We start from the raw sequence: 15,773 nt of genomic DNA, 5'->3' as shown, positions 1-15,773 counted from the left end.
TGTCACTTCCTGACACTTCCACTACCCCTGTCATTGTGTTGAATCCACGCGCAAGGAAATACATAGTCCTTGAATTGCATGAGGGACCCCTGAAGGATGCGGTGCTCCCCGCCTGCAGAGGACTGCCTTAGGACCCTCAGAAGCACCAAGGAAGCGCGAGGCGATCTCAGGCCAAAGGTCAAAGCTCTCCAGTGGAACTAAAGCAGCCGATTAAACCGCTCAACTCCAGGTCAGACCCAATAAACCCGTTGCTCCAGTCCGACTACTCTCCACCGTCCCAGCTGCCCCTTAGTTACAGATAATTGCTGTACACATTCACGCTTGTCACCAACGCGGAGTCTATATATAAAGGTCCGCAGAAGGAGCCATGCAGACTCCGGCACCTGAGCAACCATGAAGGCGTTTTGTGTCGCGCTCGTGGCCGCTGCCCTGTGTTTGGGGCTAGGTAAGTCTCCCCCTACCTTACACAGCAGCAGCTATCACAACGGTGCAGATCTATGTTCTTTTGTGCTCTCTTTTGTGAATAAAATGTCACTTCATGTATTTCCAGTATTCAATGCAGCGCCCATATGTCACCTTTAGGCACTTCCGAGTCAGTTAAGGTCCGTGGAGAACATGGGGGTCGGAGTATCTGAGGCGCGTGGCTGGAAAATACTCCAAGGCACCTGTTTCCAGATTATTATAGTTACCCTGGCAGTGGCGGGAGAGCCAGGGATGCGGAATGACTGACAGATCATCTTTACTTTCATCTTTACAGAACGTTAAGCGCATGATATCTCCCTTTTCCCCCTGTTTGTGGGCGGCCTCCATGGCATCGCATCTATCTGATTGGTGATCAATTGTATGATGTAAAAGGATCGACGATTACACTAGAAAATGTCCTTATGAAATATGATTTTTTTTCTGATCTTCGGTAAGAAAATCCTCGCAGTATTTATAGTATCAAACAAGACACATGAGAGTGGAACAAGATCCTCTGCCCTTATGGAAGGTGCGTCTGACCAGTTGCAAATGGTTCCTGCTGGATCCAGGTGAGGCACCTGTGTGCTTGAGCATTGCACCGTAGATCTATTGCGCAGAAACTGAAACTCTTGTAACCATTGTAACGAGTTGGAGGACGCACATGGAATTAATCATAATACAGTAATACTTGTTACCAATAATGTGGATATCTAGCGTGTTGGTTTAGCCATATTTAAACACTCTTTCTCCAAGGCGAAGGGATTTCTCCCCCAAGCAATGCATTTGCAGGCGCTGCGTTTGTAAGCACGTTAGACATTGGCCTTGCTTAAACCACTGAGGCATGTGCACACATCTCTACCGGTGGGTTGTGGGTTCTTTCTAACCCAGTATTTGTTCAAAAATGTATTTACAATTGTCAAATGTTTTTGTCAATAAGGCCAGTGGCGTTGGAGTGGAGGCAACTATTGCCAGTAGCCCACTTTGCAATTAACAAAATGTTATCCTTCACCCCTCCCAGCACTCAGAATGAGGTACAAGTCTCCAGATTAGAGTTGTGCACGCGCATGAGAACGCATCCCTTTTAACTGGCGTCACCTCTCGCTGTAGGCAGGTCATCAGTGCATCTCCTGCACTCCTTACATTCATATCACACTGCTTACTCTCTTTGAGTACCCAAAGATCGAGCACTCCCGCAGCTGCCAGGGTTCCAGTTTGCCTATGTGTGACATTTCCATGCTAGGAATGCGCTTATGTGTGACATTCCCATGGTTGGAATGTGCTTAAGTGTGGCATTACCATGCTTGGATTGTGCTTATGTGTGACATCCCCATGGTTGGAATGTGCTTAAGTGTGGCATTTCCATGGTTGGATTGTGCTTATGTGTGACATTCCCATGGTTGGAATGAGCTTGTGGGACATTCCCATGGTTGGAATGTGCTTAGGCGTGACATTCCCATTGTTGGAATGTGCTTAAGTGTGGCATTTCCATGCTTGGATTGAGCTTATGTGTGACATTCCCATGGTTGGCGCATGGAACGCCATGCGCCAACATCACCACCTAATCAGATCCGCCAAAAAGACCTCCTTCAAGGACCGCCTCGACAACAACGCACACAACAGCAAAGAGCTCTTCAACATTGTGAAGGAACTCTCCAACCCCAGCTCCAGCACCAACGACATCCCACCTTCACAAGACCTGTGCAACTCCCTGGCCTCCTTCTTCCACCGCAAGATCGCAGACGTCCACGACAGCTTCAACAACAAGTCTACCACGGCAGCCAACGTCACCTCAGACCCCACGGCCACCACCCAAGGCGACCCCCTACTCACCTGGACCAACATCAACAACGAAGACACCATCAAAACCATGAGCACCATCCACTCCGGCTCCCCATCAGACCTGTGCCTTCACCACATCTTCAACAAAGCCAGCGCCACCATCGCACCCCACCGCCGCAAAGCCATCAACATCTCCTTTGAGACCGCGACCTTCCCGGAAAGCTGGAAGCACGCAGAGATCAACGCCCTGCTCAAGAAACCCAAAGCAGACCCCAAGGGCCTCAAGAACTTCCGGTCCATCTCCCTGCTCCCGTTCCCAGTGAAGGTCATCGAGAAAACTGTCAACAAACAGCTGACCCGCTACCTCGAGGAGAACAACATCCTGGACCCGTCCCAGTCCGGGTTCCGCAGCAACTACAGCACCGAAACTGCCCTCATCGCCGCCACCGATGACAACAGGGCCCTGCGGGACAACGGCGAGACCGCGGCCCTCATCCTCCTGGACCTATTAGCCGCTTTCGACACAGTCTGCCACCGCACCGTACGCACTCGCCTCCACGTCGCAGGAATCCGAGGCAAAGCACTGGACTGGACCATCTCCTTCCTCTCCGGCAGAACGCAGTGCGTCCGCCTCCCCCCCTTCCGATCCAAAGCCACCAAGATCAACTGCGGCGTACCCCAAGGATCCCCCTCAGCCCGACGTTGTTCAACATCTACATGGCCCCGCTCGCCCATGTCGCCAGACTGCACAACCTCAACATCATCTCTTACGCCGACGACACACAACTGATCCTCTCGCTCACCAAGGACCTTCTCACCGCCAAAACCAACCTCCACGAAGGAATGAAAGCTGTCGCCGAATGGATGAAGAACAGCCCCCTAAAGCTGAACTCGAACAAGAGGGAGGTGCTCATCTTCGGCTCCACCCCCTCTGCCTGGGACAACTCCTGGTTGCCGACCGCCCTGGGAGCAGCACCAACACCCACACCCACCGACCACGCACGCAACCTGGGATTTATCGTCGATTCAACGCTCTCCATGATCAAGCAAGTCAACGCCATCTCATCCTCCTGTTTCAACACCCACTGCATGCTCCGAAAGATCTACAGATGGATCCCCACCGACACTAGAAGAACGGTCACCCAGGCCATCGTCAGCAGCAGACTGGACTACGGAAATGCCCTTTACGCGGGAGCCCCGGCAAAACTGCTGAAACGACTCCAACGCATACAGAACGCCTCTGCACGCCTGATCCTGACATCCTTCGCCACAGCCCCATCACATCCCACCTGAGAGACCTGCACTGGCTTCCCGTCAACAAGAGGATCACCTTCAAGCTCCTCACCCACACACACAAAGCACTCCACAACACCGGACCAGCATACCTCAACAAATGACTCACATTCTACACCCCGAACCACCAGCTACGCTCCGCTGACCTCGCCCTCGCCACTGTCCCCCGCATCCGGAGAGCGACCACGGGCGGCAGATCATTCTCCTACCTCGCCGCCAAGTTCTGGAACACCCTCCCCATCCTCCTACGGCAGACCGAAGACCTACTTACCTTCAGGAGGCTACTCAAGACCTTGATGTTCGAGCAGTAGCAGCAGCACCCCCCCCCCCCGTGCCTTGAGACCCTAACAGGTGAGTAGTGCTCTTTATAAATGTCTTGATTGATTGATTGATGGTTGGAATGAGCTTGTGGGACATTCCCATGGTTGGAATGTGCTTAAGTGTGGCATTTCCATGGTTGGAATGTGCTTATGTGGGACATATACAGCTTATGTGTGCCATATCCATGGCCGGAATGTGCTTATGTGTGACATTTCCATGGTTGGAATATGCTTATGTGTGACATTTCCAGCTTATGTGTGCCGTATCCATGGTCAGAATGTGCTTATGTGTGACATGTCCATGGTTGGAAAATGCTTATGTGTGACATTTCCGGCCTATGTGTTCCATATCCATGGCCAGAATGTGCTTATGTGTGTCATTTCCAGCTTATGTGTGCCACATCCCTGGCCAGAATGTGCTTATGTTTGATATTTTCATGGTTGGCATGTGCTTTTGTGTATCATCTCTATGGCTGGAATGTGCTTACATGTGACATTCCCATGGCTGGAATGTGCTTAGCGTGAGATTTCCATGACTAGATTGTGCTTATGTCTGACATTTCCATGGTTGGCTTGTGCTTAAGTGTGTCATTTTATTGCTTTATGTGTGACACTTTGAGTGACACTTTATCACAAGTCATACAAACCAGCGGTGCCTGTGTAATAAAGTAATTTAGGAATAACCCTTTTTGTGCAAATTAAAGTCCTAGAAAGGACCATAAATATTTGCAATGCACACAATTTCCCTACGTGGCTCCATTTCTACTTCACCTCACTTTCCGATTGTGATGTGTAGACAGTACTCTGGTTTGACAATGCTGTACGTCCTGAGCAGTTTTAATCGTAATTAAATGTATATTGGCTCCTAGCTGCCCCTTTTGTCCATCATTTGTCACATAGGAGGAGAGGGAACCAGAAGGAAACCCCCGTCCGTGTGTACAATGGTGCAGTCCTGGATACATGTTTCAGTCGTGGATTCCTGGCTCAGCACTGGATGCCCATGAGAAAATCACTTCAAAGCTCAGGTCTTCTTCCTACATAACAATACTTTCACTCCTCAAAGCAGAGCCCATGTGAACATAGAGTGTCTGATGTGTGTTCATCCTCCAGCTGTTCTGCAGAAAACACCCTGCCGAGTTGGGGTGCGCCAAGGACTCTGCAAAGCGGCTGGCCTCCTAGAGGTTTGGGGTCAGCTGCGCCTTGGAGCCGATGTAGCGCTTGCGTGCTCTCCTTGGCCATATTTGAGTAACTCGTCCCACGTGGGTCGTGCATTCATACCACAAGAGTGGTCCCAGCAGCACTCTTTACAAAACCTTACAGTCTGTCTGCGCCACTGACTGTCCCGGAAGAGTAGGGAAGAGGAGTGAGATTAAAGGAGCCGAGACAGCTCTGCAAGGCAGGGACGGGCCATTGCAGCACACAGGCCCTAAAAAACACGACACCGCTGGAGTCATGTGGGGCTGCCATGGCACTGGGGTGAGAGGGCTGCTTGGCCATTGTGCAGTCAAGGCATGTACTGCATAAACACAGGGGCCTGGCAGTGCCACGCATTCAGGAACTTTGGCAAAGAAGGGCGGGGCATGACTAAGAAAGTGGGAAAGCGAATGGTGGGGTGGCAGGGGGTGCTCGTCACAAGCTGCATTTAGGCTCTACATATTCCCCTTCAGCATCATTCAGATTAGGGAAGTCTATGGTCGGGATAGTGTGTCTCTGCTCCAGGACTGTCCTGCACTGTGCAAAAACCTGGCGATGAGCTTCTCTGTATTCACCTGTTTGCTGGCAACAGCTTGACGCGGCCCTATGCCCTAAGGACATTAACCTGCCCGGAGTTGCCGTAGTCGAGTCTGCTGGTGACGAGAGCCTGCGTGACAGTTCACCTGGTGTTAGTCAGGAGCCATCCAACACCTGCAAGAGCATACAGAGCGTGAGGAAGCAGGCGGTGGAGACGGCGTCCATTTCATCTTCACATCTAAGGCACTTGGTTTCTCAATAGGGTTAAAGCACGGGCTCTTAAAACGTGCTATTCACCAGCAGCCTGTTAAACCCCAGTTAAAACCCTGCCCTGCCCAAGCAGTTAACTAAAGAGCCAGAGGCATGCATAATGGATGAGAAGATGAGAGGGTGGAACCATGACAGAACCTTTTGGATACAGATACCTACTTTAGAGAATTGATTTACTCTAGTAGGGAAAGTGACCCTATCTTCCAGTCAGCAGAACAGAGCCAGTGCCCTAGCAAGACTGCCAAGGTCACCCGATGCCAGCAAGGACCGCCCACCCTGAGCTGAGCAGTGACACTCAGTCATGATTGTCGTCCAGTAGGTCTCTAACACCCCTGAATCTCCTACTCTACACCCCAAAACAGAGAGATTAGCAAGCTTTTGTAAAGTAAGGAAGAGAGAAGGTGAGGCATTAACAACAGGGCATGAGGGACTATTGTAAGAGATTTTTGTTTGCAGAAAGATAGCTCAGAGATCCAAGAACATTTGAGTTAAAGGATATGATACCAGATTAGCAAAAACAGAATATCATCTGACAAAAATATTATGTCTTAAATATTATTTATAAAATATCACCCAATTGAAGTTAGTGATAGGAAACCTACACCCAATGGGATGATATTTATGTACACGATATTTAAGACAATACACTTCTATCGACATATTCTGACATACAACCATTAGCCATGGTCAAAAGATGTATGCAAAAACAAAGAATTCACAAGAAAAAAAGCATTTTGGCCAAAACCGAAACAAAGTCCTGAGCAGCGAATTTGCCTACAGCCAAGGAAACTGAGGGGCATATTAGCAACAACTTGCGATAATTTTTTTATCACCTCCTATCGCTGGATTCTATCACGGAGATAATGCAGTATTACCAACGTTTATCTCCACGGCAATAAAAATCCAGCGATAGCGGCGAATCCCATCTTTAACGTGAGATTTCCAGCGATAAAAATCCTATCGCTAAGGAAAATCTCGCTAATAGGCAGGTGGGGAATTAGCCATAGAGTCCACCTCCCATTGGCTATTATAGCTAAGTCAGGTTTTTACCAAGTGTAAAATCCTGACGCGGCACTAATCGTGGTTAGCGCACTTTTTTTATCGCACCGTGGGTATTGCTAATAGGCAATAGCTGTGTTAGCGACTGCTTTCAGTCGCTTCAAGTTTGGGTACGCCCACTTTGCATGTCATTAGCGATAAATATCGCTGACATGCAAAGCGGGCCCCAAAACCTGTCACTATCTCCTGGAAGCTGTCGCTAACTGCTGTTAGCGACAGCTTGGGAATTGGGCGATAAAAAAATCGCTGCTTTATCGACAAAAAGTGCCGATAAAGCGTTGATCTGGCCCTTGCTAATATGCCCATAAATTGGATTACTTTTTTCATTTTGCAAGAAAGCAGACTTAGCATTATGTCCTATGGGAGGTGGATTGTGAAGTTAAATCCACACTTCAGTATCAGCGAGCTCTGCCATTATCGCTGATCATTTATCTCCGGATTTCACGCGTTGAAGGGGTTTTTGGCCACTATCACTGGATTTTATATCGCCAATGTGCAAAGCGTTGGTAATATAGTGCTATCATGGCGATAAAATCCAGCGATAGCCGGCGATAGAAAAAAACGCGCCAAGCGCGTTTAGCGATAATTATCGTTACGTATTGTTAATATGCCCCCTAGTTTCCTACCCAGCCTGTCCATAATTATTTTTTCTTCACCTCCTCTTTGGGCATTAACATATATATCACTTATTTTGTGTATTTATGAATGCCTTTATATTCAAGCTGCAATACAAACAAAGGCAAATCCCAGAAGTTTGACTTGACTAAGACTAGACATGATAGTAATATGCTGAGGATTAGTGAGATGCTGCGTGGGGTGCGGGTGGGGGGCTCAATTGTGATTTTTAATAACTAATAAAGAAGTCAGTGTGGCTCTCCTTTGTGGTTCTTCTAGTGCTGAGGAAGCCGCTTCATACAGTCTCTTGTCTTTTTTTCAGCGCCCCCCTCATGTGACCTACAATCCACCATGACCTGAACACTTTTTTCTCTTTTTTGCCATTGAATTCCTTTTCCTTTTAAGTGTACTGCTTTCTATGCATGTCCTCAGAGAGGAACAGTGAATGCTCTTATGCTATATGTCACCATCCTTTTTCTAACTTTGTCCTTGCAATCCGTCAACTCATCCTATTACCCATCCTATTACCCTCTTTCTCGCTCTATGTCCAGTTCCAGTCCCCCCTACAAAAAAGCCATAAATTGACACATTTCTTAGCTCTTACAAAACCTTCACCATCCATCCATGGATCCTTGGCACCATCTAGCTGCCTTGTTGATACCCCTCATTATTCTGCCCATCCTCTGGAAGCCCAAGGATGATCCAACCCTGCTTATTGATACTAGTCACCAAAGTCCTGTGCTACGTTTACTCTGTGTTGCAGGGAAATTGTCCTCTTCCCTCTGTGCTCTTTGTGGTCGTGGGCAGACCCCAATCCCTACTAAACAAACAGGCAGGTTTCATCCCTGCACCTACCCACGCCTGCTACTCTGGGTGCCAGACTAATGTTTTCATTCTTGGTCCTCCTTTATGCACTCTAGTATGCTCCCACCTGAACCGTGTGCTAGGGGAGAGCAGAGTGCACAGGGAGAGCAGGGTACTAAGGAAAATCACAAGATACAACTGAAACACAGGGAATAAAGAGGGAGCGCTGGTGTCAGATTAGGAGTACAAAGAGTAAACTTGGAGGGGAAAGGGTGTAGTATAGTTCCTATATCCCTGTTCTGCGCATTGGAATAACATACACTATAGATTTGACATAGGACTAAGGTCAGTAGGTACCCGATTCACAGAACTAACTTAAGACAAAATCCTAAACTTACTACCATTTTGGTATTCACAGAAGGCACTTACTCATTTTGGTATTCACAGAAGGCACTTACTCATTTTGGTATTCACAGAAGTTAGGACTCCTAACTTTAGGACTCCTAAATGCCTTCTGTGAAGACCGAAAGTCTTAAACTGAGAAAAATCCTAACTTTACGACTTTCAGTATTCACAGAAGGCATTTAGGAGCCCTAAAGTTAGGAGTCCTAACTTTACTACTCCTCAACTGAGAAAAATCCTAACTTTAAGAGTTTCGGTATTCACAGAAGGCATTTAGGAGTCCTAAAGTTAGGACTCCTAACGTTAGGACTCCTAACTTCTGTGAATACCGAAATGAGTAAGTGCCTTCTGTGAATACCAAAATGAGTATGTGCCTTCTGTGAATACCAAAATAGTAGTACGTTTAGGATTTTGTCTTAAGTTAGTTCTGTGAATCGGGCCCCCTGTCTCTATCGAGTATATTAAACGTAATTACTTGTGTGTGCCAGCTAACTCAGAGGTCACTAGAAACTTCTCGAATATACAAGAAGGGATTAGTCTCTGACAACCGCATAAACATGACAACTTTGTTTCCTTTTAGAATCGGAACAGTCTCACAATCGTGGAAACAATACATAACAGTTTCACTCAGTCAATCGTGCATGCTTCGTTTCTACAGAGTTGCACAGAAATAGAGAGACGGGCGTTTCCATAAAAGGGTTTATTGAACAGTCTTATTTCTCATGCATGAGATATGCATTGCTACAATCGTAAGACAGACTTCGAAGTACAATATGTACGAGGTTAGCAGTAAGATAAAAGAATACTGCAATAGCATGGTTTGTAGCTATGACATATATTAATCAAAATACATACATAAATAACATAAGCTAAAATGTGATACTCATCTGATGCTTCTAAATTGTTCTACCCCAGTGTACCTAACCTAAGTGCAGTACGAGGTTTGAAGTAGGTGCCATTTCTAAAGTATAGCTAGCTATATTTTTATTTTAGACAAGAGTTGCCAAAAGTTTCTCTAAATTCTAGTCAGCTCCATACCTTAAAATGAGAGAGGATGGAATCTCTTTTCTGGACTCGATAGTCTAATCCCCCGCAAGGGAAGTCAGAGAGCACTGGAGCTGGATTCTCTGCGAGGAGGATGGCAGCGTCAGGTCAGTACATCAGGCTGGAACTCGATCTCCTTCCGAACTTGCCGTGGCAAACCGCGTAGTCTGGGTTGGATCGAATCCTCTGGGAACCGCAATTTGCCAGGGCAAGTGCTGGTATATTTATATCTTGAAGGTGTCTAGGACTGGTTCAAGTTTTGTGTTTCTGGAAATCCAATTTATAATCCAGACTTATGGTGAAGTCTGATTTTAAACTACAATTCTGGTAATGCCATTTTTAAAACGCTGGCATTTTCATACCTTACCCATTTTGGGCCTGCAGCTTGTCTCCGGGTCACATGACTGGGTGTGGGTCAAAGTTGGGCTTTTTGTAGTCCCCACACAATAGGAGCTTTGGTGTGACTGGATGTGCCATCACTGGCTGGGAGAAGTTGGACACAGTCACACTTACACTTGAATAGGCTATGCTCTGCCTCAACACAAAAGGCTGCATGCCCTGCGTAGTTAGTCTAGAGCCAGGGACAGAAAGGCAGGGCATCAGTGCACTTCAGATGCAAGCCTCTAGACGCTTCACCCCCTCTTCAAAGGCACACCTGTGTATAAAAAAGGGACGTGAAATGACAACTCTTCAGTACACTTCTGGACCAGTTGATACTCTGCCAGGAAGAAGGACTGCTGTGCTGTTACAAGGACAGCCCCACTGCTGCTCTGAAGGAGTGTGCCTGGTATGCCCAGACGTGGGTCGAGGTCTAATTGTGCTACTGGATTCAAGCTAGCCTGTTTGATGAGGGGTGATATCCCGAAACCAGTCCCAGGATGTTTGTTTCTTGTCCAGGGAAGACCTGGGTTGGCAGTTCGGGCTGGACTGTACCCATAAGGAGCACGTTCAAGACTGATTTCCATCTGGCTGGGTCTAAACTGGGCTGGAATGGTGAGCAAAAGAACAATGGATTTTACCCAGATGCCTTGACTGGTGGTGAAAGTTTGATTTGTTCTGCATTCCATCCATCATTTGAGTGTCTTTTGCTTTCTCACCCTAAGTGTGCCAGGTATGCCCAGAAGTGGGTTCCTGGGCCCACTGTGTCATTGAGTTCAAGGAAGCCTGGCTGATGAGGGGTGATACCTTGAAATCGTTCCCTGGATGCTTGCTTCTGGTCCAGGGAGGACTGCCTGGCTTGGCAGTTTGGGCTGGACTTTTCCCATGAGGAGCAGGGCCAAGGCTAATTTGCATATGGCTGGGTCTAAAGTGTGGTGGCATGGTGAGCAAAAGAACAATGGGTTTAATCCAGATCTCTTGACTGAGGGTGAATGTTTGATTTGTTCTGCATTCAGTCCATCATTTGTGTGTCTTTTACTTTTAGAAAGTTGTCCTTTTCATGAATTTGCCATTTTGTACTGGCAGCCTGTCTGTGGGTAACATGACTGGCTGTGGGTCACAGTTGGGCTTTGTGTAATCCTCCTAAACAGCTACACACAATGGGCACTTAGGTGTGACTAGATGGGCCATCACTGGCAGGATAGCAGGGAGCAGCTGGACACACCACACTTACACTTGAATAGTCACATGACTGGGTGTGGGTCAAAGTTGGGCTTTGTGTACAACACACACAATAGGAGCATTGGTGTGACTGGATGTTCCATCACTGGCAGGATGGGAGGGAGAAGCTGGACACAGCCACACTTACACTTGAATAGGCTATGCCCTCCCTCCACACAAAGGGCTGCATACCCTGTGTAATTAGATTGGGCCAGTGAAAGAAAGGCAAGGCGTCAGTGCACTTCAAAGGCAAGTCTCTAGAAGCTTCTCTCCCACTCCAAAGGCACAGCTGTGTATAAAAAAGGGACCTCAGAGGACGTCTGGAGAAGAACGGAAGATTGCTCTCCAACTCCATGCATTCCTGTGGAAGGGAAATAGACTTAGCGCATGTCATCCCTTTCCTGAGGTAAACCGCTTTTACTATTTGAAGAGCCCTGTAGTGTAGTGGTCCAGGGAAGAGCACTTGGATTGATAATGCTAGGAGATACACGATCCTGGCCAGCAGCCTGAAAGAGATCTTGTCTCCCTGTAAAACCATGTGAGGTTCCTTCTTAATATTTGTCATTTTTCTTTCTGGTAGGCTTAGTGTGAATCTATGGCGAATCCCAGGAAGGACATGGACTGGTTTGGAGTCAGTTCTGACTTGTTCTGACTTATTATGAAAGCAAGTCCCTGTTACAAGGCAATAGATGTGTTCAGGTGGTGTTTCAGACGATCTCAACATTGATCAATTATCAAGATATATTGATAAGTTACAAGCTGTATGCCCCTGGTCCGAAGGTGTTTAAAAAAACAAGAGTAACAGCTTTGTAAAGCATCACAGGGCTGAGGAGAGACCAACGTTAGTGCGATAAACTCAGAGACCTGATCTCTGAATAGAAATTGAAGGAATATTCTGTTGGGTATGATAAAGGGACTGTCAGATAGACGTCCTTTAGATCAAATCGTACTATCCAATCCCTAGGGAGAAGAACATCTCTCAAGAGGTGGATTTTGAAGTGGCGATGTAAGCTCCATTCATTGAACTCTTTCAGGATTTTGTCATGGGGCTGAAACCCTTCTCCTTTTTCTCCACCATGAACAGATTCCTTATAAAACCCCTGGCAAGGATTACAGACCTGAAAATTGCACCATTACTCTTCAAGTCCTTGACTTCATTTTCTATGTATGTCATCTCCATGGAAAACAAATGTAGAGAGTTTGGGCGTGTAGTCTTTTGAGAGGTACAAATAACTCACTGTAGAATCTTGTACTGTCTCCAATATTCACAGATCTGAGAATGTTTCTTTCCAATTGTCTGTAAAGCCCTTTAGTCTCCCGCCGATTTTTACCTTGAGAAAAGTGGATAATTGTTGGAGAATCCTCCTCAAGCATTTGTTTCTCCTCTGAAAATGCCTCCATTTTCCTGCCTCTGCTGGCTCCTCTTGAGGGAAAGAAAGTTTCTTGTTGCTGAGAATCATGCCAGCTATTGTTTCTCCTTCCCTGTCCTCTAAGTGCACCTTGGGAGGGGCCATGCTGCCAAGCTCAGCTGGAGGAGTGGCCCCTGTCTCATCCTGACCCTGGGCCTGGGAAAACCTTTCAGTTAAATATCTTTTTCATGGAAGATTGGGCCTTGACCAATGCTGAAAAGGTGGCCATAAATGTACCATGATCTTTCACAAACGCTTCACCAAATAAATTGTCCTGTTCAACGTTACCTGCCTGAAATGTGGAAATGCCTCACAACTTAGGATCTATCTTTATTAAGAGGAACTTGTAGCAGAAAGGTCACAGTTAGCATGTCCCGGAATGCAGATCTCCCTTTGCACCCATCCCAAGACTATATCCACCAGCATGGGATGCCCGATGCCTTGGTGTTTTCGGCCAGTCCTAGTATCTTGGTGCGGGGAACGAAGGGTTTGTCCTGAAACTCTCTCCATGAGTGGTCACTTCCCTTTTTCAAGTCTTCAATGTATTTCACAAAAAATGTACAGATCTTTGTGACCATCTCTGTGGTCGCTGTAATCTTACCCTCTAGGAATGTTCTAGGGCACTCTGCCATCAACTTCAACTTAACATCCTTGTCAAGAGGTTGTCTAGTTTTACTGGTGACATAGTAAGCCACCTTTTAGCTCATGAGCTACTTCAAAGTTCTCTCGTGGTAGAGCTGGTCCGGCTCAAACATCAGATTGGGATTCATCATGTCCCGTTGATTCTGGCGTACCTGGGCTAGGGTGCAAAGGCCTGCTGCACCCTGGTCATTTTTACGAGGAGGAATTCTCATCACCATCCCACCAATGCAACCTTTGGGGGACCCTGTTAAAGGGTCAGAAATTTTGGTGACTGTTTCGGGTAAAGTGCCTCCTGAGAGGGTATGTGCTTGAGCGTGCACGCATTTTTTGTGAAGGTTTTGTGAAGTCTTTCGAAGCTATCTAGGTGCCCCATGTTACACTTTCTGGCAGCAATCCTAGGCAAAGGGTCCTCTGCAACCAGAGGCATCCAAGAAAAAAAGGGAATACTGCCTTCCCCAAGAAATTCAGATATCTGTGCTGCTAGTTTATTTAATTGATCATCAATAGGTTTCAGAGCCTCTGTTACTGACAAAGAGAAGAAGGATTCAAGCCCATCTGGGATAAAGCAGTCTCCAGAGGGCCATGCCTTATCTTTGGCTTTTGGGCATTATGAATACTTGTGGTCCTTAAAGGCCTGTATAATAGAGGGCGGGAGCACCACAAAAGTAGGCACTGACACTAAGGTCAGAGAGGTCCAAGACATCACCACTAGATACCATTTAGGGATGTCCAAATGGAAATCTCTATGGCTAACTACTCAAGCGGAATTTCTGTTCCTGAAATCAGATTCACCTACTTTACCCATTCTGTATCTCATACCCAAAATACACAAGAATGTGAACATACCATCAGGCCGTCCAATCCCTTTGGCAAAAGGCAGCCTGTTTGAAAATACATCTAAATACATAGATTACTTTCTCCAGGATTCAGTAAGGAATTTGTCATCTTATATTCTAGATACCGGGGACTTTTTAAATAAGTCTATAATATGAACTGGGAGGAAGATTAAATCTTAATGGCTCTCGATGTTTCTTCCCTATACACAAGTATCTCTCATTCTGATGGAATCAGAACAGTAGGATACTTTCTGAGCTCTAGATCATTAACTTTATTCACACACACTGAGATGCTTCTTAGTATGATTCAATGGTGTCCCTACAACACTTTTTGGGGGGATCTTTATTGTCAACTTAGAGCATGGGTACTTTCTCTCGGTGGCCAAATTTACAGTGTGGTTTGTGGCTGAGGGCCGCACCGGTGGGGGCGGAGGCAGTGGGGGAGGGGGCGGGGCTAGAGCAAAAAAAAACTATGACCATGAGGTTGAACACAGGCCCCTGCAGCGGACGTCTTCATCCACTGAGCCACCAGACCCAGCATTCACACATCTCTCTCTATCTATCTATCTATCTATCTATCTATCTATCTATCTATCTATCTATCTATCTATCTATCTATCTATCTATCTATCTATCTATCTATCTATCTATCTATCTATCTATCTATCTATCTATCTATCTATCTATCTATCTATCTATCTATCTATCTATCTATCTATCTATCTATCTATCTATTTATCTCTTGCTCTGTCTCCCTCCCTCCATCTCTCTGTCTCCCTTCCTCTCTGTCTCCCTCCCTCTCTCTGTCTCCCTCCCTCTCTCTCTGTCTCCCTCCCTCCCTCCGCATCCCTCCCTCTCTCTCCGTCTCCCTCCCTCTGTCTCCGTCTCCCTCTGTCTCCCTCCCTCTGTCTCCCTCTGTCTCTCTGTCTCCCTCCCTCTCTCTCTCTCTCTCTCCCTCTCTCTGTCTGTCTCCTCCCTCTCGCCGTCTGTCTCCCTCCGTCTGTCTCACTCCGTCTGTCTCCCTCTGTCTCCCTCCCTCCCTCTGTCTTCCTCTGTCTCACTCACTCTGTTTGTCTCCCTCTCTCTCTGTGTCCCTCCCTCTTTCTGTCTCTCTCCCTCTCCCTCTCTCTCCTTCCCTCTCTCTCCGTCTCCCTCCCTCTCTCTCTCTCTCTCAATCATTTTGTGTCCCTTTCTCTCTGCCTCCGTCCCTCTCTCTGTCTCCCTCCCTCTCTCTCTCTGTCTCCCTCTCTCTCTCTGTCTCCCTCTGTCTCACTCACTCTGTTTGTCTCTCTCTCTGTCTCCCTCCCTACCTCTCCCTCTGTTCTCCCTCTGTCTCCATCCCTCCCTCTCCCTCTGTCTCCCTCCCTCACCCTCCCTCTGTCTCCCTGTCTGTCTCCCTATCTCTCTGTCTCTCCCTCTCTCTATCTCCCTCTCTCTGTCTTCCCCCTCTCCCTCTCTCTCTCCCTCCCTCTGTCTTCCTCCCGCTGTCACCTCACCCGCTGCTCTCA

General features: G+C 47.2%; 1 protein-coding gene across 1 annotated transcript in view; it reads left to right on the top strand.

Moving 5' to 3' along the window:
- The first annotated feature begins 299 nt into the window (after nt 1-299).
- The window catches only part of LOC146830616 (prostate stem cell antigen-like), a 46,435-nt gene continuing 30,961 nt past the window's right edge, over nt 300-15,773 (top strand). The window contains exon 1 of the mRNA XM_085604805.1: nt 300-445. Coding sequence (XP_085460931.1) covers nt 394-445 — 52 coding nt within the window. The 5' untranslated portion in view covers nt 300-393. The remainder of the gene's footprint in view (nt 446-15,773) is intronic.

The sequence above is a fragment of the Triturus cristatus genome, chromosome 5_1, assembly GCF_964204655.1.
Source record: "Triturus cristatus chromosome 5_1, aTriCri1.1, whole genome shotgun sequence".
Taxonomy (NCBI): domain Eukaryota; kingdom Metazoa; phylum Chordata; class Amphibia; order Caudata; family Salamandridae; genus Triturus; species Triturus cristatus.
Note: the sequence above shows the minus strand (reverse complement) of the source record. Positions and strands in the feature narration are given on the sequence as shown.